General features: G+C 42.0%; 2 protein-coding genes across 2 annotated transcripts; both read right to left on the bottom strand.

Moving 5' to 3' along the window:
* Positions 1 to 1,305: 1,305 nt before the first annotated feature.
* Positions 1,306 to 13,863, bottom strand: LOC117383478 (oocyte zinc finger protein XlCOF22-like). Its single transcript, XM_055227957.1, has 3 exons — positions 13,581 to 13,863; positions 8,446 to 8,922; positions 1,306 to 3,538 (listed from the first exon to the last, which is right to left on the bottom strand). The coding sequence occupies exons 1-3, from the start codon at positions 13,803 to 13,805 to the stop codon at positions 2,444 to 2,446; spliced, it is 1,797 nt and encodes a 598-aa protein (XP_055083932.1). The 5' UTR covers positions 13,806 to 13,863; the 3' UTR covers positions 1,306 to 2,443.
* A 1,740-nt stretch (positions 13,864 to 15,603) lies between these two features.
* On the bottom strand, positions 15,604 to 20,540 carry LOC117383476 (zinc finger protein 260-like). The gene is made up of 3 exons (XM_055227969.1): positions 20,207 to 20,540; positions 18,391 to 18,867; positions 15,604 to 17,424 (listed from the first exon to the last, which is right to left on the bottom strand). The coding sequence occupies exons 1-3, from the start codon at positions 20,429 to 20,431 to the stop codon at positions 16,405 to 16,407; spliced, it is 1,722 nt and encodes a 573-aa protein (XP_055083944.1). The 5' UTR covers positions 20,432 to 20,540; the 3' UTR covers positions 15,604 to 16,404.
* Positions 20,541 to 21,133: the final 593 nt, after the last annotated feature.

The following is a 21,133-nucleotide window of genomic DNA, read 5'->3' as shown; positions in this document are numbered from 1 at the left end:
GTTTACAGTGTCAAAGTCTTTCTTCAAGTCTAAGAAGACGTCCCCAACACAGTGACTGCTATTAAGCAAGCGCTTTATGTTTTCTGTTAACACACACAGGGCAGTGTCTGTGGAGTGATGGCTACAAAAGCAAAACTGTAGTGGATGTAACAAGGATTTGGTGTTTTCTAAATGAGCAGTGAGAAGTTTGACCTTCCACCCACCTCTCAGCTATTTTAGGTATAACAGAAAGTCTGCTTAGAGTCCGATAATTAGACATGTTTGTTTTAGCACCTCATTTAAAAAGTGGTGTTACTGCTGCTACTTTCCAACCAGTTGGGACAACCGAATGTTGAGGAGGTGGATGATTGGTTGTACAAGAGGATCGTTAAATTCTTTCAAATAATTTGTATTTAGACTATTTGCATCAAGTGCTTTTGAGTTTTTTAAGATTGAAATTACTTTGGCAACTTCATGGTCTGAAATATCAGTGATACTGAACAGAGCCTGGTCAGGGTCAGTGATATTATCAGCACAAGCAGGTGGAGTGAAGTGTTGGGTGATCTCCTTTACAGATGTTTAAATGAGTAGCTAAGGAAATAGTTTCTTTAATAATGGAGTTATTTATGTGCAGCTCCATTGTCTTATTTTTGTATGATTGACAACCAAACAGTTTGTTTAGGACCATTTTGCATTTTCTATTTCTATTCCAAGCATCTCGGGTTCTTGTTCATGAGTGAGGGAAGGATGGAGCATGAGATTGACAGGTGGATTGGTGCAGATCTGCAGTTAGGCAGTCGCTGTGTCGGTCTATTGTGGTAAAGAAGGAGCTGAGCCGATTTACTGATCAATCTACGTTCCTACAATCACCTATAGTCATGAGCTTTGGGTAATGACCAAAAGGACAAGATTACGGATACAAGAGCAGCCTCTTGTATCCGCAATCTTGTCCTTTGGTTTCCTCCACAGGGTAGCCAGGTGCACCCAGGGTGAGCTCGGTTACATGGGAAAAGCTCAGAGTAGAGCTGTTGCTCCTCCACATCGAGAGGAGCCAGCTGAGGTGGCTCGGGCATCTGTTCAGGATGCCTCCTGAACACCTCCCTAGGGAGGTATTCCGGGCATGTCCCACCGGGAGGAGGCCCAGGGAAGACCCAGGACACACTGGAGGGACTATGTCTTTCGGATGGCCTGGGAACACCTTGGGTCCCATCGGAGGAGCTGGAGGACGTGTCTGGGGTGAGGAAAGTCTGGGAGTCTGCTTAGACTGCTGCCTCCGTGACCCAGCCCCGGATAAGAGGAAGAAAATGGATGGATGAATACAACTTTGATTGCAATGAATTTATTTATGCAAAAACTATTTTAACTTGTATAACTTGAATGAACTTTGTGCATTTTGTTTGAAGTTAAAAATTAAACTTCCATATCTAGAACAGAAATATAACCATGAAGTGCAGAAGAAAACCCTTTCATTAAATGTGTTGTAAAATAACTTTAGTGAAGTTTAACTTGTCTTAAACCACTCTTATCTCCTAATCACAGCTTTATTTTTATTTTCACTGCAGCTCCTCCAGGACCACACTGCACATGGTTCTCGAGTACTGGCCTTAACAAAATGCCATGAAACACTGAAAACTACAAGACAAATAAAACAGTATAACTCCACACTCCATCGTGGCTTTGCTCACACAGAACTGGAAAGTAAAATGATCTCACTTTGGAGGTCTTTAAATGAGTCTATTTGTGTATTTCTGTCTGCGCACATCATACAGCAATATTAGAACATGAATTTAGTAACAGTAATTACACATATATGATCAAGATACCTCGTGCAGCTGGTTAGCTAGCTGGCGTTAGCTGCCGAAAGCTCTCAGTGGCACCAAACCAAAAGAAACAATATCTATACAACTGTGTAATACAACTTCTTATTGCAAAATAAAGACATGTTTTACCCAAATGGACAACAATAACTTAATAAAAAATATCTTCCTCTTCTAAATCAGAATGGATCCGTTTTATGCATAAAACATTTCAATGACATTTACATTTGGCCTGGGTTCTTCTCTCAAACAGAAAACACTCTGTTCCACCTTGTATAATCCCTGTATAATACAGGAAGTGCTCTACTGTGTTTTAAACTTCACTAGAATCATTTGAATAATTTCAGCCCTGGATTTGCCAAACTTTGGCAGCTATTGTTTTAGCCTCATTTAAACATAATTTCTCTGTGCACCAGGAGATACTGGAGACCTGTGAGTGTGCGGTGGATGAGTCACAGACTCGCTGTCCTCACACATTCGTGCTTGGGCCCTAATGAAGCAGCAGACTCCAACACAGAATTCTAGGCTCTTTATAACATCTCATGAACACAACCAATTAGTCTTCAGTCACTTTCTGTTCTGTGAGTTCTTATGTGTGTTCTCAAAGTCGAGCTTTGAGAAAACCATTAATCATAAATGGAACAACTCTAAGGCCTCTCACCAGTGTGCGTTCTCTCATGTTTGCATAGACTATACTTTGTGACAAATGTCTTCTCACATGTTGAACAGCTGAATGGTCTCTCTCCTGTGTGTAATCTCATATGTGCATCTAGATTACACTTTATGGTAAATGTTTTCTCACATGCTGAGCAGCTGAATGGTCTCTCTCCTGTGTGTAATCTCATATGTGCATCTAGATTACACTTTAGGGCAAACATTTTTTCACATGTTGAGCAGCTGTAAGGTCGTTCACCAGTGTGCGTTCTCTCGTGCTTACATAGATGAGACTTTGTGATAAATGTCTTCTCACATGTTGAGCAGCTGTAAGGTCGTTCACCAGTGTGCGTTCTCTCATGTTTATGTAGATGAGACTTTGTGACAAATGTCTTCTCACATGTAGAACAGCTGTAAGGTCGTTCACCGGTGTGTGTCTTTACATGTTCATGTAGATGGGCCTTTTGAGAAAATGTCTTCTCACAAGTTAAACAGCTGAATGGTTTCTCTCCAGCATGTGTTCTCACATGTTTATCTAGATTACCTTTTATGGTAAATGTCTTCTTACATGTTGAGCAGCTAAATGGTTTATCTCCTGTGTGTATTCTTAAATGTGAATCTAGACTATGTTTTAGGGCAAATGTTTTCTCACATGTTGGACAGCTGTAAGGTCGTTCAGTGGCATGTGTCTTTACATGTTTATCTCGATTGCACTTTAGAGTAAATGATTTCTTACAAATTGAACAGCTGAATGGTCTCTCTCCTGTGTGAATTCTTATGTGTCTTTGTAAAATCTGCTTAGTCCCAAACCTCTTCTTACACACAGGGCACTGGTGTTTCTTCTTATCAGCTCCTTGAGCTGAAACCATCTGTGCAGGTGAACAGCTGATTGGAGCTCTCCAGTCTTCATCATTGTCAGTGTCAGAGGAGTGCTCCGTGTGTCCCTCAGTCTCTGAGTGTAAATGTGGCTCTATGCTGATGTCCTCTCCCTGTGTTTCCTCTCTGTGCTCAGTTTGTCTATGATGAAGCATTGAGGACTCTTCTGTCTTCACACAGACAGCACTGGACTCTGGGACACCCACTGAGAGCTGGGCACAAACACACAAATATTAATATATTTTGACTCTCCTGAAAACAAAAACAGCAACAACAACAACAATATAATAGTAATAATAATAATAATACAAATAATAATACATTTGCCTTTCAAAACACCCAAGGCCACTGTACAGAACAGATTAAAAACAGAAACAGGTGAAGAGAAAAAATAATCCAAAACTGGAGTGTGAATGGTTATGTGCTGATTGAGCAAGTTTTGAATCGTGATGTGAAGAGACGAATAGTCGATGTTGCGGAGGTCAAGTCAGAGCGAGTTCCAGAGCTGAGGAGCAGAGCGGCTGAAGGGTCTCCTCCCCCATGGTGACGAGATGGGCGGAGGGAACAGAGCTGCAGAGAGAAGGAGGAGCAGAGAGAGGAGGAGGAGCAGAGAAGAGGGAAAGGAACAGAGAGCTGGAGAGAGGAGAGGGGGAGAGAGGAAGAGGAGGAGGAGCAGAGAAAGAGAGACGAGGAGCAGAAGGAGATAGGAGAGGAGCAGAACAGGAGGAGAGAAGAGGAGGGGCCCAAGGACAGAGCCCTGGGGCACACCAGTGGAGACAGGAAAGGAGAGAGGACTGCGAGGGTTAAGTTGAATGAATTGACTGCGATCACAGAGATATGAAGAGAAGCAGGAGAGAGGAGTGTGAGAGATACTGCTAGACTGGAGTCTGTGAAAGAGAGTGGTGTGTGAGATGGTGTCAAAGGCTGCTGTTAAATCGAGGAGGATGAGGATGGAGAGAAGGCCAGAGTCAGAAGCTATGAGGAGGTCATTAGTGCGTTTTAAAAGTGCTTTGCTTGCTACTTTGCTTTTTAATCATTTTACCTCTTCTAGTGCTGGAAGATTTGTTTAGGTATGATTTTCTTTTAAGTAAACCGAGACTTTAAACCTTTTTTTACATTTTTTTTTTACTAAATTTCTGACAAGCCAGCGACATGTCCGGGGGAATAAATCAAAGGAATTCTTTCTGTGAACGCTGTCGGAGCTATCAACAAGAAATTAGTGAGCTACAAACACGGATATTTGTTTTAGAATCTGAAAAGGGACTTTACCGGACGCTCCCTGTGACTTCCAGTGATAAGCAACCCACAGTTACTTTCAGAGAGTGAATTATATGGTGTTTTTTTTACAAAACTTTGTAAGGAGATGAATGCCAAGCCGACAACAAGTGATAAGAGACAATGCTGATAGTTACATCACCAAAATACAGCTTACAAACAGATTTTTCCCACTGTCACAAACTGATCTTAACATACAAACAGAAAATGTATTTTTGTCACAAAACAAGAGCAATGAAGTTGGCAAAAGAGCAGCGGCAGATATGCGATCTGTGCCAAATGTCAAGGTCAGAGATTCGCTGCTGTTAGGAGACGGTGCTATCAAAGATGTGAGACACAGAGGAATCCAAACTCGCTCCTATCCCAGTCACACTGTTTCTGAGATTACAAAACTCCTGCCGAAAGTTTTTTTCAACACACTGAGGAGTTAAACAGCTAATTGTGCATGTGGGTACAATTGACGCCAGAATGGAACAGACTGAAATCTTGAAAGGGGATTTCAATAAATTAGTTGAGGAGTTTGATAAAGTGGAGGTTAAGACTTTCATCAGTGGACCTCTTCCCAGAACAGACAGAAAGAAGGTGAACAAATTCACAAGGCTGCTTCAGCTGAACACATGGCTATTCAACATGTGTGCCATCAGAGGACTGCACTACACATTGAGAACTTTGATCTATTCTGGAAATAAGGGGACCTGTTCAAGGGAAATGGGCCGCACCTGAGCAGAGGTGGATTGAGAGTGCTGACGCATAACGTCCTCTATGCTCTGAGGCACTGACCTGGACAGGGTCCTGGGCCAGTGAAAGGAAAGATTAAAGAGAGAAGCATCCCTGCTGTGCCAGCAAGAGACTGAGCCTATATGTCAGCACCATCAGCAGCACCACAACTAAAACCACCACCTCCCCCAGCAAAGGAGTCACCACCAGCAGCACAACCATCTCCCTCAACAAGGGATTCATCAGAATCACCACCTCCCCCAGGGAACAAGTCAGCAGCACCACCACCTTCCCAAGTGAAAGATCCGTCTCCAGAGTCACTTCCCCCAGGGCCCTTGTCACAGGCCTTGAACCTGTCTGTGACAGCCCAAGGAGAGGTTTCAGTCCCAGCAGCACCTCCATCACCTCCCCCTGCCTACAGAGCAGCCCTTGGTCCCCTTTGATACCTCTACTTCCTCTAGGGACTCTTCACTCTCCTCCTCACCTTCACCCACGTTCCTTCGCAACCATCTAGAAAGCCTCATCAGATCAGGAATTAAGATGGCTCCCCTCAAACCTAATATAGTGTGATCAAGAGTTCTGGCATCAATTACACTGAAGTCATCCCCGTACCCACCTATGTCAATGTGGTCAATGTTCCTCTGTCTGATCATTTCTGTCTCTTCTTTGATTTATCTGTTATTCTCAAACCAGTGGCTGGTCCTGTAGTTGTACGAAGGAGACACATAAATGATAACACAGGTGCACTGCTCATGGAAATGATACACTTTGAAAATGCCGCATGTTCTAATGCTGATGATTTGTTGAACTCTGTGACTTTGAGTGTTTTGAATGTTCTAGACACCATTGCCCCAATGAAGGTTCACATGGATAAAGATGAGCAGAAAGTGCCATGGAGGAATGATGACTCAGTCAGGGCACAGAAAAGGGAGGGCCGAGCGGGAATGGTGCAAGTCAAAGCTCCAGGTTCATTATGAGATTTACAGAGAAAAGATGTACAACCACAGTTTAAGCAGAACAAGGGAGAGGGATTTTTCTGACATTATTGGAAGTTGCAGTAACAACTCTCATGTCCTGTTTGCAACAGTAAACAGATTAACAAACCCTCCAGCTCCGCTGCCATTAGAACTAATTTCCACATCTAAGTGCAATGAGTTTGCAGTATTCTTTAATGACAAGGTTAAAAATGCCATCAATTCCACGATGCACATAACATCGCTGCACCCACCAAGACTGAGCTGACTCACTTTGCACAAGTAACTGACAAAACTGTCAAAGAAATTGTCACCAGTCTGAGTTCATTTACATGCTGCCCCAATGTGTTACCCACTAAATTTCTCAACAGTTTCCTGTCACCACTCACTTGCATAGTTAACATGTCACTTCAGTCTGGAACATTCTCAAGAGCTTTGAAAACTGCAGTTATCAAGCCTCTCCTAGAGAAGAGCAGTCTTGATGCCAATATTGAACAATTACAGACCAATCTCGAATCTGCCGTTTTTAGGCAAAGTCCTCAATACAGTTTTTTTACCAACAGCTTATTAACTTTCTCCAAATTAACAACTCCTTTGATGTTTTCCAGTCAGGTTTTAGACCCCACCACAGCACTGAGACTGCTCTTATCAAGGTGACGAATGACATCCGCCTGAACACTGATGCAGGCAAAGTCCCAGTCTTGATCCTGTTAGATCTGAGTGCTGCTTTTGACACTGTCCATCATGGGATCCTCTTACAGAGACTAGAGGACTGGGAGGGCATCACTGGTAGGGCACTAAACTGGTTAAGGTCCCATCTAGAAAACAGGGAGTACTTTGTTGAAATTGGAAAATGTGTCTCAGATAAAATGTCCCTGACCTGTGGGGTGCCCCAGGGGTCAATTCTGGGACCCCTGTTGTTCAATCTCTACATGCTGCTGTTAGGCCAGTTAATACGCAGCAATAATGTGTACTACCACAACTCTGCAGCCGACACTCAGATCCATGTCTCACTGCAGCAGGTGAATATAGACCAGTGGATTCACTCACTGCATCCAACAGATCAGTGTGTGGAGGAAAAACAACTTTCTCCAGCTAAACTCAGACAAGACTCAAGTCATCATCTTTGGCCACAGAAACACAGAGAAAGTGTCAGCAGTCACCTCCAGTCTCTCTCTCTAAAACCTTCAAATCAGGCTAGAAATCTAGAGGCAATAATGGACTCAGACTTGAACTTAAACATCCACATCAAATCAATAACATCTGCAGCTTTTTACCACCTAAAAACATTGCAAAAATCAAATGTAAACTGTCAAAGCCAGACTTAGAGAGACTTATCCGTGCATTTGTGTCCAGTAGGTTAGACTACTGTAACGGCCTGCTCACTGGCCTCTAAAAAAACAAGCCTTAACACAGAACAGTACATCCAGAACACTGCTGCTCGGGTCCTGACTAGAACCAGGAAGTACTTCACACATGTGTCCTGTGCTCAGGTTTGTGGCTCAGAGAATAGACTTTAAAGCAGCTCTGCTTGTGAACAAGTCTCTCCATGGACCAGCACCAAAGAACATCTCCCACATATTAGAGCCACATGAACCATCTCACACTCTGGGCACCAGCAGGAGGCAGGTCCCTGAAGTCCTCAGAGTCAGGACTAAACATGGGGAATCAGCCTTTGAGTTTTATGCAAATAAAACCTAGAACAATCTTCCTGAAGATGTGAGACAGGCCTCTACTTTGACAATGTTTAAATCCAGGCTCAAAACAGTTCTGTTCAGCTGAAAGGTTTTTATTCTGCACTCTTCTGTTTTAATAATAATTTTATGATGATTATTTGTGTTTATATTTTGATTTGTGTGATTTTAATGTCCTTCTTATTCTGTAAAGCACATTGAATTACTTTGTGTACAAATCGTGCTATACAAATAAACTTGCCTTGCCTTGGCCGATACTTATCGTGACCAATATTATGGTGCATCCCACACTGTTCAATCTGGTGGTACAAGTGTTTGTTTCATGCTTCATCTAATTGTACGTGGTCCTGATAAATAAATATATTAAATGAAATACTGAAACAGAAGCTGTGCCCCTCCAACCTGAGGTGGTCCGTTTCACCTAACTTCATCCTAGACAATCATTTGGATAAAGCTCACCTGTGCTGGGAGCGTGTCTTCCTCCTGTTTGACGCTGAGCTCCTCTGGCTCCTCTTTAATCCGTGGAGTCTGAGTGTCCTGGTTCCTCTGGTTCTCCTCTTTGGAGCGACACAGTTCCTCCTCATACTCTGCTATCGTTCTTTCAAACAGCGAAAAGATCTCTTCAGCAGCCGCAGTCAGCCGCTCATTCACCAAAGCTCTCAGCGTTTGGCCTTTCTGGACTTGGTTGCAGTGGTCTCCATCAGCCTCTGTCTCCATCTGTGCAGCTGAACAGCTGAATGGAGCTCTCCAGTTTTCATCATTGTCAGTGTCAGAGGAGTGCTCCATGTGTCCCTCAGTCTCTGAGTGTAAATGTGGCTCTGTGCTGATGTCCTCTCCCTGTGTTTCCTCTCTGTGCTCAGTTTGTCTATGTTGAAGCAGTGAGGACTCTTCTGTCTTCACACAGACAGCATTGGACTCTTGGACGCCCACTGGGAGCTGGGGTGAGGAACAAACACACAAATATTAATATTCATATTTTGACTCAAAACAATGATCAGAATATTTATTTAATTCAATCAGAAATGTGCTAAATGTTTGTCATTATCTTGGTTGATGTTTGATAAATGTATAACAATATTTCTAACAAGCTCAAGGTGAGAACAAATGCACAGGCTCCAGACGAAGGATCGCCGTGACCAGAGGACATCAAGTCACCAACTGGCCCTTAACACATATTCTGTGTATTAGATAATGCTCATGGTCAGAGTAATTATATATACAATTATATTATATATAATTATATATACGTGGCTAAAAAGAGCAGAGTCAAAGATACAGGAATTTTCCGACCATGTATCATAAACCCATCAGTGTGATGTGCGCTCATACAACTATAAACACAAAATGCATTATTTTAATAGAACCGTAACACGCACACAGTACAGTACTGCTAGCTCGTGGGCTAGCTTACCTTCTTTTTCATGAGTGTTAATACTACTGGCTTATCCTGTACCAACTCTTTGAAGATGGATATCAGAAAGTTTTTTGCATGAAACTTCTACAGAAGTTTGACGCTTTCCTGCAATCACATTCAGCCCCTTCAGACTTACGTTTTACCACTCGCTCGAAACGAGATAACTGAACACTGCGCTAGTGAAGTCACAGCCAAGATAATACAGGAGATCAAGCAAGCAAGAATGTTCTCAGTAATTGCTGATAAAGCCAAAGATGGCACTACTGAGCATCTGGCTGTGTGTATGTTGTGGACACAGGGGTGAAAGGTCACTTGCTCACAATGACAACACTTAAGGCATTTGATGAGCCCAACACCGCAATAGGACAAACTAGTGCATCTTATGATGGCGCATCAGTGATGAGCGGCACTGTAGGTGGCATGTTGTACAGGCGGCGTACTCTAGGTGGCGTACTCTAGGTGGCGTACTCTAGGTGGCGTACTCTAGGTGGCGTACTCTAGGTGGCGTACTCTAGGTGGCGTACTCTAGGTGGCGTACTCTAGGTGGCGTACTCTAGGTGGCGTGTTGTACAGGTGGCGTACTGTAGGTGGCGTACAGGCACAGGCAAAACATCCAGAGGCCATTCATATGTATATGTGTTCACTGATACCAGGAGCCAGGGCTCTTTGAACTTTTAGAGAGTTTATATTCCTTGGCTGGGAGGACCAACTCAGGGCTGTGAAGAACGTTCCTGAGAATGTTCCCGCTCTCCTTCAGTGCCTCAGAAGCACCAGTAGCTCAATGGCAGTTGGGCTGCTAACCAAGCTCAGCAAGGGACAGAACTTAACCGCAATCTTCAAAGTGACACTACAGAGTACAAGGGTTTGTGACACGTGGAAACAGCTCCACATATGAGAAGACCTCGTGAAAAGTTCCACACACATGAGAAGGCCACTGACCTCTACACTGCTGTGAAAGACATTTGTGCTGCAAACCAGACTCAAGAGCCATGTGTTCTACACTAAGACAGAAGCAGAAAAGAATGCAGGATAATGTTGGAGCAGCTGATGACCTCAGTGATGTAGAAAAGTAAAAAATAAAACGTACTGTACTTGCCCTGCATTGATCGAATGGTCCCTGAGGTGGATCAGTGTTTTTCCTCTGTAAATGACCTCAGAGGAGCCTGTAATCCACTGTTAGCTTTCTTAATGAGCAGCAGGGCCTTCAGACCACTATAAGGTAGAGATCAAATCTGAGGAGGTCTTAGGGGCCAAAAACTGGCATCTGGCACCAAAAGATAATCTCAAAAGACATAATGTGTTTTCAACCTGCTGGATAAAATAATGTTTCCAACCCAAGTTCTTCAGATATGCCTCACAAACCTGTCCACAAATGCAGCTGTGAGCGGTCTTTAGTGTGCTGCAAAGTGACACAAGATAGGCTCCATCATCTGGCTGTTTTATCAGCTGAGAAAGAAGAGCTTTGTAAATTAAGTGACAGCCAAAGAGAAAAATAGGCACTTGAATCTGAAATGAAACGAGGGCCATTTATATGAACTTTAAATGAGCGTTTCAGATCATCACCAGGCTGTTTTGCTACTGCAATCTCAAAAAACACATCGGGAGTTACGTTTTGTTTCATTTGTGTCTGTTTCATTGATCATCCAGAGATCAAATGTTTGACCCAAACTTTTCAAATTAAGACTATTTACACCAGGGGTGCTCAGACTTTTTCAGTATGTGAGCTACTTTTAAAATCCAGATCCTGTCTGAAAGATCTACCACCTAATACAAAAATGTTAAACATATATTTATTTGTAAATGTATTATGAATTCTTACATGTACAGTGCATTTTGATGTACCTTGCACAACGTCATGAGATAATACTGCACAACACACCTGAACTTCTTACATGTTCATAATTACTTGAATGATGATTACTGCTCTGATGACTTGCACTGAATAGAATCAGTGGGGGATGCACAGTTCGGGCAGTAGCTTCTGACAGTCAGGAGTAAAATTGCATTTTTTGTTTGAAAGCGATAACAGAGCTAATCATGTTGATTACGGTTTTGTCTTTTTTTATAGCCATAAAAATCATGTTAAATGAAGTATCAGAATCTACTGCATTTTTTCACACAACTACTTCTATTTTACACATCCACCCGTATTTTTTCTTTTACACATCGAATAAATGAGTGTGAAAATCCCCGCAGCCCCGCGCTCTCATTCGTCACCTTTGAGGGACAACAGAGGCAGATTACCATAATGATGGTAAAATATTTAGATAGCCCCATGTCTCTGCTTTGAGACGCCGTTTGAATTTACATGAGAGCACGACTCAGCGCGGAGTTACTCTGCTGGAAAGTCTGCAACCGCGAGTCTATCGGCGACGATAGTATCCGACGCTATAGGGTTAAGTTAACTCGCGCTTGTTTATGCGTGTGCAGCGCCCATGATGTGACCTAGAGTCAGGTGTAGTCCGACTGTTGTCCTGTATATTAGTCATGTGACTGTATGGATGACGTGATCTACCCAAAATGCCTTCGCGATCGACTGGTAGATCGCGATCGACGTAATGAATAATACGCCATGTTGCCTCAGTGGTCGATAGTGGTATTACAGTTAAATATTCATACACTAACATGACAAAAGGGAGGTACTGTACTTCAGTCAAACTTTATTATTGCACCATTGTACACTCTCTTTCTTTTTAAAGTATGGAGTGTCATGTATAAATAAAAATCGAGTTTTAAATAAACTCTATTTTCAGCTGAAGAATGTCACTATTGATGTTTTAATACCTAATATCTACTGCACAAATGGGAGAGTGCAGGTCCTAGTAAAGGTTCATGTCCAACTACGTCCCTGGCTTTAAGCCTTTAATCGCTTCAATGATTGAGTCTAAGTCAAACAAACATTTTTATTAGAGCACTAATTATTATTTTCTTGGGATTATAATATAATATAGTATAATGGGATTATATATATTTATGTGAAGAGCTGCTGCTGCGACAAAACAGATAGACCCTCTTTTGATGCAGCACTTTTACACATAACTTATCACATATTTCATGACACCATCATGATAAAACATGATAATGCTGATTTTTGTATTAAGTGCAGATTTTGGAGTTCTACACTGCTGTATTTTTTGGTTCTATTAATTCTAGCTCTAATTCACTTTCTATTGAAAAATCATCACCCTCTCTCTGTAAATACTGCTGTCAGGCTTGTTATTCTGACCTTACATTTTGTATTAACTCACTCTACATGAGCCTGGTGTTTTTATTTCTCTATTTTGGCCTTAAATCAACATACTGCATTGCATTACACAGAAAGACTTCCTCTAACCCCCACTGCCCTTTTCTGTGACTTTTACCTGGATGAATTTTATCACTTCCATTTTTTTATTCTCTTATAACTTATTATTCTGTTTATTATGGAATTGTTTTACATTATTTTGTGTCAACGTGTGTTTAAATTAAGTTGCTTTTCTCACTTTGGCGCAACTCACGTTTTTACATGTGCTATACCAATAAAATGGCGACTTTCTAATAAAAAAATTACTTTTCAAACTGGTGTCTTTGTGTCCTATACTTATATGTTTGTATTAATTGTACTCTGACTTGGCCAACTAAAGAGTTTGCAGCTAGAGAGGCATTTTAAACTGGAAAAATTGGAGAATAAAATGATGTAACATTTTGTCTGTGTGTATACTGAAGCATGTAATGACCCACATAAATGAACAGACTCACCTGCCAACAGCAGCAGCCACTGCAGTTGGCGTTGTCTCCGGGTGTTTGGTGCATAAATGTCAGCTTGAAACCGTAGCTCGACACGTATTTCTGACACTTCTGACGCCTCGGTTTGACTGGTCACGTGATTTTTGGTGTGGTGAAGCGCGTATCGAAACAATGCAACACTTCCGCTTCATAGGGTCGAGCTGAGAGGCTCGAGTGTAACATCTCTACTTAAAACCCTCAAACACAAGTTTCCTTTATGTTCCATGAGCTCTGTTTGTTATTCAAATTATAGACAGAAAATAAATGGACACCAGCCCCTCCCGGACAGTTACTCAAAATGAGTATTCTAAGAGTATTCTATAGTCTATAGTAGTATATAGTAAGTATTCTGAAAAGACCTACGTATTTTCAGTCCGTGTATTTAGTGACTTCCAACACTGTGGATAAAGCTCACCTGTGCTGGGAGCGTGTCTTCCTCCTGTTTGACGCTCTGCTCCTCTGGCTCCTCTTTAATCCGTGGAGTCTGTGGAGTGTCCTGGTTCCTCTGGTTCTCCTCTTTGGAGCGACACAGTTCCTCCTCATACTCCGCTATCGTTCTTTCAAACAGCGCAAAGATCTCTTCAGCAGCCGCAGTCAGCCGCTCATTCACCAAAGCTCTCAGCGTTTGGCCTTTGGACATTTTAACAAAGTGTTTTTAGCTTTAGCTCCGAGCTAACCGCACACGGGGCTCTGTCTGCTTCCTGCTTTTTGTGCAGCAGAGTAGACACGGTTAGTGCACTGCTGTCCCCACTGGTCAGGCTTACACTCCGAAAATGTATTTGTTAAGTACGGCGGCGTAGAACTGCCAAAGCTGTACTTAAATAAAATCATCAGTATCTCGTTTTAACATGATTGTACTGCAACACATTTAATGTTCACTCTAAAAATCTTTGTTAATGTTAAAGTTGATTACTGCCCTCTAGTGGACGCTATTGGTTTTGTTTTTTGCCGCATGCGTTAATTTTAAACATGGTCAGCTCAGTCACAGACAAAATACATCCCCGTTTTCAGCTTTGAAAGTTCAACTTTGTTTTATGTTGTATTGTTGTTGTTTTTTTATTTGGCTAATACTTATGGTATCATAATTTTAATGAATATTTTGATACATTTAAACCATTATCTACTGCTAGCTCCTGTTATTAGCTCTGTTTTAAGCTAGATAATGTGTGCAGACTTTTATTTGATGGCACAAAATATTTTTTGTTACAAAACATTTTCAGAAGTACATTTAATAAGGCCACAGTAATAATTCATGAATATTTATGTAACAAGGTACAAGTTTATGTATAACTGTGGTATTCCCTGCATTTAACAAAGGGGACCCAGGGCTGGTCTGTGGGCAGGGGAGGTGATGGAGGTGCTGCTGGGACTGACACCTCTGTTGGGGCTGTCACAGACAGGTTCAATGCCTGTGACGAGAGCCCTGGGGGAAGTGACTCTAGACATGAAACTTTCAATTGTGACAGTGGTGGTGCTGCTGACTTGTTCCCTGGGGGAGGTTTGGTGAATCCCTCGCTGGGGGAGATGGTTGTGGTTGTTGTGCTGCTGGTGGTGCTGGTGGACATATTGGCTCGATCCGGCTGACGCAGTAGGGATGCTTCTCTTGTTCCTCTTTTCTCTCACTGGGCGATTTCCCATGAACAGGTCCTCTTGTTTCCAGAGTAGATCAAAGTTCTCAATGTAGTGTAGTCCTCTGTCTACACATTCGTTGAACAGCCATGTGTTCAATTAATTTGTTCATCCTCTTTCTGTCTGTGCTGGGAAGAGGTCCACTGATGAATGTCTTAACCTCCACTTTATCAAACTCCTTGAATAATTTAATGAAATCCCCTTTCAAGATTTCAGTCTGTTCCATCCTGGTGTCAACTGCACCCACGTGCACAATCAGCTGTTTAGTCAACACACCGAGGAGTTAAACTTTTGGCAGGAGTTTTGTAATCTCAGAAAAAGTGTGACTAGAATAAGAGCCAGTTTGCATTCTGTGTCTCACATCTCTGATAGCAGTCTCCTAACAGCAGCGTGTCTCTGACCTTGACATTTGGCACAGATCGCTGCTCTTTTGCCAACTTCCTTGCTCTTGTTTTGTGATAAAAATCTATTTTCTGTTTGTATGTGAACATCAGCCTCAGTCTGACAGTGGTAAAAATCTGTTTGTAAACTGTATTTTGGGTGATGTAACTATATTAGCATTGTCTTTTATCACTTGTTGCATTGGCTTTGCATTCTTGTCTTTACAAAGTTTTGGAAAAGACACCGTGTCAATCAGGTTTAAGTTGAAGGTAGCAGTTTTTTCACCCTCTTCTCTGAAAGTAACTGTGGGCTACTTGTTGCTCATTAATTTGTTGTTGATAGTTCCAAGAGCATTCACAGAAATAATTCCTTTGGTTTCTTCCCCCGGACATGGCGCTGGCTTGTCAGAAATGGAGTTAAAACATTTTAAAAATTGTATAAAAGTCTTGGTTTACTTAAAAGAAAATCATAAATAAAGTAATACATTTGAAGGTCTTTAAGTAAAAGGTGCAATTGTGCATTTATAGCTGTGCACATCATACAGCAATATTAGAACATGAATCTAGTTACAATAACTACACATGTATAATGAAGATACCTCATGCAGCTGGTTAGCTAGCTGATGTTAGCTGCCGAAAGCATGTCTCTCACTCTGAAAGCATGTGAGAGGGTTTACCTGTGGCCCCATTTCTCTCAAGTTCTTGTGATAACAGTGGCACCAAAACAAAAGAAGCGATATCAATACGACTGTGACAATTTCTTATTGCAAAATAAAGACATGTTACTTACCCAAATGGATGACAATAACTTAAAAAAATATCTCCCTCTTCTAAATCAGAATGGACCTGTTTTATGCATAAAGTATTTCAATGATACTTAAATTTGGGCTTTTTTTTCTTAGTTTTTTTAGTTCTTCTCTCACACAGAAAACACTGTGTTCCTGTATTACCATGAAATGACATCACAAGGTGGAAATGCTCCACTGTGTTTTAAACTTCACTAGAATCATTTGAATAATTTCACCTTTGGATTTGCCAAACTTTGGAGCTATACAGCTATTGTTTTAACCTTGTTTAAACACCATTTCTCTGTGCACCAGGAGATACTGTAGACCTGCAAGTGTGGGGTGGATGAGTCACAGACTCGCCCTCCTCGAACATTCGTGCTCGGGCCCTAATGAAGCAGCAGACTCCAGCACAGAATTGTAGGCATCTCATGAACACAACCAATTAGCCTTCAGTCTCAGTTTCTGTTCTGTGAGTTCGCATGTGTGTTTTCAAAGTCGAGCTTTGTGAAAACCCTTTATCACAAATGGAACACGTGTAAGGTCTCTCACCAGTGTGCGTTCTCTCATGTTTACATAGACTAGATTTTGTGATAAATGTCTTCTCACATGTTGAACACCTGAATGGTCTCTCTCCTGTGTGTACTCTCATATGTACATCTAGATTACACTTTATGGTGAATGTTTTCTCACATATTGAGCAGCTGTAAGGTCGTTCACCAGTGTGTGTTCTCTCATGTTTACGTAGATGAGACTTTGTGACAAATGTCTTCTCACATGTAGAACAGCTGTAAGGTCGTTCACCAGTGTGTGTCTTTACATGTTCATGTAGATGGAGCTTTTGAGAAAATGTCTTCTCACAGGTTAAACAGCTGAATGGTTTCTCTCCAGTGTGTGTTCTCACATGTTTATCTAGATTACCTTTTATGGTAAATGTCTTATTACATGTGGAGCAACTGAATGGTTTATCGCCTGCGTGTATTTTTAAATGTGCATCTAGACTACACTTTAGGGCAAATGTTTTCTCACATATTGAACAGCTGTAAGGTCGTTCAGTAGCATGTATCTTTACATGTTTATCTAGAGTGCACTTTATAGTAAATGTCTTCTTACAAATTGAACAGCTGAATGGTCTCTCGCCTGTGTGAATTCTAATGTGTCTTTGTAAAATCTGCTTAGTCCCAAACCTCTTCTTACACACAGAGCACTGGTGTTTCTTCTTATCAGCTCCTTGGGCTGAAACCATCTGTGCAGCTGAACAACTGAATGGAGCTCTCCAGTCTTCATCATTGTCAGTGTCAGAGGAGTGCTCCGTGTGTCCCTCAGTCTCTGAGTGTAAATGTGGCTCTGTGCTGATGTCCTCTCCCTGTGTTTCCTCTCTGTGCTCAGTTTGTCTATGATGAAGCAGTGAGGACTCTTCTGTCTTCACACAGACAGCACTGGACTCTAGGACGTCCACTGGGAGCTGGGAACAAACACAAAAATATTAATATTCATATTTTGACTCTCCTGAAAAAAATAAATAAATAAGTAATACATTTTATTTATAAGTGCCTTTCAGAACACCCAAGGCCACTGTACAGAACAGATTAAAAAACAAACAGGTGAAGAGAAAAAATAATAATCCAAAACTGGTGTGTGAATGGTTATGTGATGATTGAGCAAGTTTAGAGTCATGATTTGAAGAGATGAAGAGTCAATGTTGCGGAGGTCAAGTCAGCGCGAGTTCCAGAGCTGAGGAGCAGAGCGGCTGAAGACTCTACCCCACAATTTTCATATTGTGAGTGATGGATGCAGTTTGGAGTGATGAGTGGACAGTTCCAGGGGTCAGGGAGTTGTAAATAATATTAGTAAAGAAGAGGGCAAGTGATGGAGGAGAGGCTTTGATGAAGACGATCTGAACTTGAGAATGAGCTCAGAGACGACTTGGACAGAGGGAGATGGGAAGCTTGAAAATCGTATCCTGAAGAAGTAGAAATACATCAGTTGCAAACAAACGGCAACTTTATTATGATGGATGCACCGGCTAGCATAAAGGCTAGTCATGGACCCAGACACACCGTCTGCTCTGCTCCGTCTTAGCGGTTGAAGCAGGAGGCGGAGCCAGGGCTCAGAGAGAGAGCTCTAAGGGAGAAAGCTTCAGAGTAAATGTCTCTGAATTTGTGTATTTTGGGCTTCTAATTATCGGTGAAAATGTTTATTATCTGAATTATTGTATGATGTCATAATTGCCATTATAAACCAATACTCATCAGAGACATATATTACGTTGCATTCCTCACTGTTCCAGTCTGGTGGAACAAGCGTTTGTTACATGGTCCTGATGAATAAATATATGAAAAGAAATATTGACACAGAAGCTGTGCTCTCCAACCTTATGTGGTCCGTTTCACCCCACTTCATCCTAGACAATCATGTGGATAAAGCTCACCTGTGCTGGGAGCGTGTCTTCCTCCTGTTTGACGCTGAGCTCCTCTGGCTCCTCTTTAATCCGTGGAGTCTGAGTGTCCTGGTTCCTCTGGTTCTCCTCTTTGGAGCGACACAGTTCCTCCTCATACTCCGCTGTCGTTCTTTCAAACAGCGCAAAGATCTCTTCAGCAGCCGCAGTCAGCCGCTCATTCACCAAAGCTCTCAGCGTTTGGCCTTTCTGGACTTGGTTGCAGTGGTCTCCATCAGCCTCTGTCTCCATCTGTGCAGCTGAACAACTGAATGGAGCTCTCCAGTTTTCATCATTGTCAGTGTCAGAGGAGTGCTCCATGTGTCCCTCAGTCTCTGAGTGTAAATGTGGCTCTGTGCTGATGTCCTGTCCCTGTGTTTCCTCTCTGTGCTCAGCTTGTCTATGTTGAAGCAGTGAGGACTCTTCTGTCTTCACACAGACAGCACTGGACTCTGGCACGCCCATTGGAAGCTGGGGTTGAGAACAAACAGACAAATATTAGTATTAATACAACAACTTAATCCTGAGTGCTGCTAAAAGTTATTTCTACTATGATCATCCCCACATAGACTATTGTTTAACTACTTGGTCTCTTACCTCGCCCACAACACTTAAAACCATTGAAAAGCTCTATAAAAGTGGCCTAAAAATACTTAATATAAAAAACCCATTCCTCACCACCACTGTCACATTCTGAAAAAGCAAAGATTAGACTATTGGACTTTATCAATGAGGCAAGCTCTTTTAAGGTTGGCTATGTTGTTAAAGTCCTACACTCCCTCACACCACCACCAATAAAGGAGTGAATTAACACCTGTGATCCCCCACAGACCTACCACATGAGCCACCACCAGAGGTGACCTGTGACCCCCCTCGGACATGCATCATCTATAGTGGCAATGTGAAATTTTCTACAGAGACATATTTGCATGTTTGGGCAAATATGAAGGGGGTGGGTATAAAATATAAGTGTCTTGAATGGGCCAAACTGACTGAAATAATGGGGACTGCAATTTTTATTATGATCCTTTTATGAGAACAGATAGAAATTAGCCTTTGGCTATAATCCAGTGTTTTTACATTCATATTATATCATGTCTGTTCATTAGTATGCATTGTCCCAAACAAATAAATAATCAAATTAATATTTTGACTGAAAACAATTGGAATACTTCTTGATTTCAATCACAAATGTACTAAATGCTTTTCTGTCATTTTCTTGTTGAGGTTTGTTAGAAATATTGTTATACGTTTATCAATTTCAAGATGAGAACAAATGCACAGCCTCCAGATGTTCTTTCTGGAGGCGGCACATCACCTGCATGTTTCTATTGAAACATTGTGGAATATTAGAACCAAAGGAACAATATTTCCATAGAAATAAGCTGTTTGTTTGTAGGCTAGGTCTAATGAGCTATGGTCATGTTGCTCATTGACGCTTACACCACAAACGAACATCTTTAAACAGCCTCGTTGCTACAGCTCGCCCTCTGCCAAACCAACGGTGCGGGCGTGAAGGGCCGAGTGCCTTCACCAACCTCGCTCTCCATTGGCTTTTTGGTTGCTATGATACTTGTGGATATTTGTGACCTTAAAACCCTCAAACACAAGTTTCCTTTATGTTCCATGGGCTCTCTTTGTTATTCAAATTATAGACAGAAAATAAATGGACACCAGTCGTTCCCAAAGTGTGACGAGCCGTGGCCCCTACCCCCCTCCCGGACAGTTACTCAAAATGAGTATTCTGAAAAGACCTACGTATTTTCAGTCCGTGTATTTAGTGACTTCCAACACTGTGGATAAAGCTCACCTGTGCTGGGAGCGTGTCTTCCTCCTGTTTGACGCTCTGCTCCTCTGGCTCCTCTTTAATCCGTGGAGTCTGTGGAGTGTCCTGGTTCCTCTGGTTCTCCTCTTTGGAGCGACACAGTTCCTCCTCATACTCCGCTATCGTTCTTTCAAACAGCGCAAAGATCTCTTCAGCAGCCGCAGTCAGCCGCTCATTCACCAAAGCTCTCAGCGTTTGGCCTTTGGACATTTTAACAAAGTGTTTTTAGCTTTAGCTCCGAGCTAACCGCACACGGGGCTCTGTCTGCTTCCTGCTTTTTGTGCAGCAGAGTAGACACGGTTAGTGCACTGCTGCCCCCACTGGTCAGGCTGTTACACTCTTAAAATGCTCATTGAGCTCGTGCACACACGTGACTAGGTGTGTTCGTTAAGTACGGCGGCGTAGAACTGTCAGATCTGTACTTTAAATAATATAATCAGTCTCTCGTATTAACATGATTGTAATAACTTCCGTCTATTTGCTCTCGGAATGCGCCATCCTGTTATTGATTCGTAGTGCAAACTCAACATGATGAAGAAAATGCGCATTTATAATCCAGGTGTTCGGTTGGTGGTTGTATTAACCAACATTTATCGTTACACCGGCCTCCAGTCCCAGGATCTCTGAGAACTACTTTGGGAAATGTGCCTATGAACGTGCCCAGGACACTTTTTGTATGTGCACATCACTTCAATGAGGAATGTTTCTCAAACCTGCACCAGTTTAGTGACGGATTTGCTGAAAGGCTCCATTTAATAGAGGGATCATTTCCTTTTATCTATCCAGATAATTCAAAAACTACACTAAAATAATGATAAATAGTATTGTATAAGTTGATGTGACTTAGTGGTTTGTACGGCGTCTTTGTCTTTAGCGTTAGCTTTGAATAACGCTGTTTGTATATCTGTCTGC

The sequence above is a fragment of the Periophthalmus magnuspinnatus genome, chromosome 16 (assembly GCF_009829125.3).
Source record: "Periophthalmus magnuspinnatus isolate fPerMag1 chromosome 16, fPerMag1.2.pri, whole genome shotgun sequence".
Taxonomy (NCBI): Eukaryota; Metazoa; Chordata; class Actinopteri; order Gobiiformes; family Gobiidae; genus Periophthalmus; species Periophthalmus magnuspinnatus.
This window is presented reverse-complemented; position numbering and strand designations above follow the sequence as displayed.

Coding starts and splice junctions, on each gene's coding strand:
- LOC117383478 (XM_055227957.1), bottom strand. CDS start 13,805: ATGTCCAAAGGCCAAACGCTGAGAGCTTTGGTGAATGAGCGGCTGACT. Junction 8,923..13,580: donor AAGACACGCTCCCAGCACAG/GTGAGCTTTATC, acceptor TCCTCACCCCAG/CTCCCAGTGGGCGTCCAAGA. Junction 3,539..8,445: donor AAGACACGCTCCCAGCACAG/GTGAGCTTTATC, acceptor GTTTGTGCCCAG/CTCTCAGTGGGTGTCCCAGA.
- LOC117383476 (XM_055227969.1), bottom strand. CDS start 20,431: ATGTCCAAAGGCCAAACGCTGAGAGCTTTGGTGAATGAGCGGCTGACT. Junction 18,868..20,206: donor AAGACACGCTCCCAGCACAG/GTGAGCTTTATC, acceptor TCTCAACCCCAG/CTTCCAATGGGCGTGCCAGA. Junction 17,425..18,390: donor AAGACACGCTCCCAGCACAG/GTGAGCTTTATC, acceptor GTTTGTTCCCAG/CTCCCAGTGGACGTCCTAGA.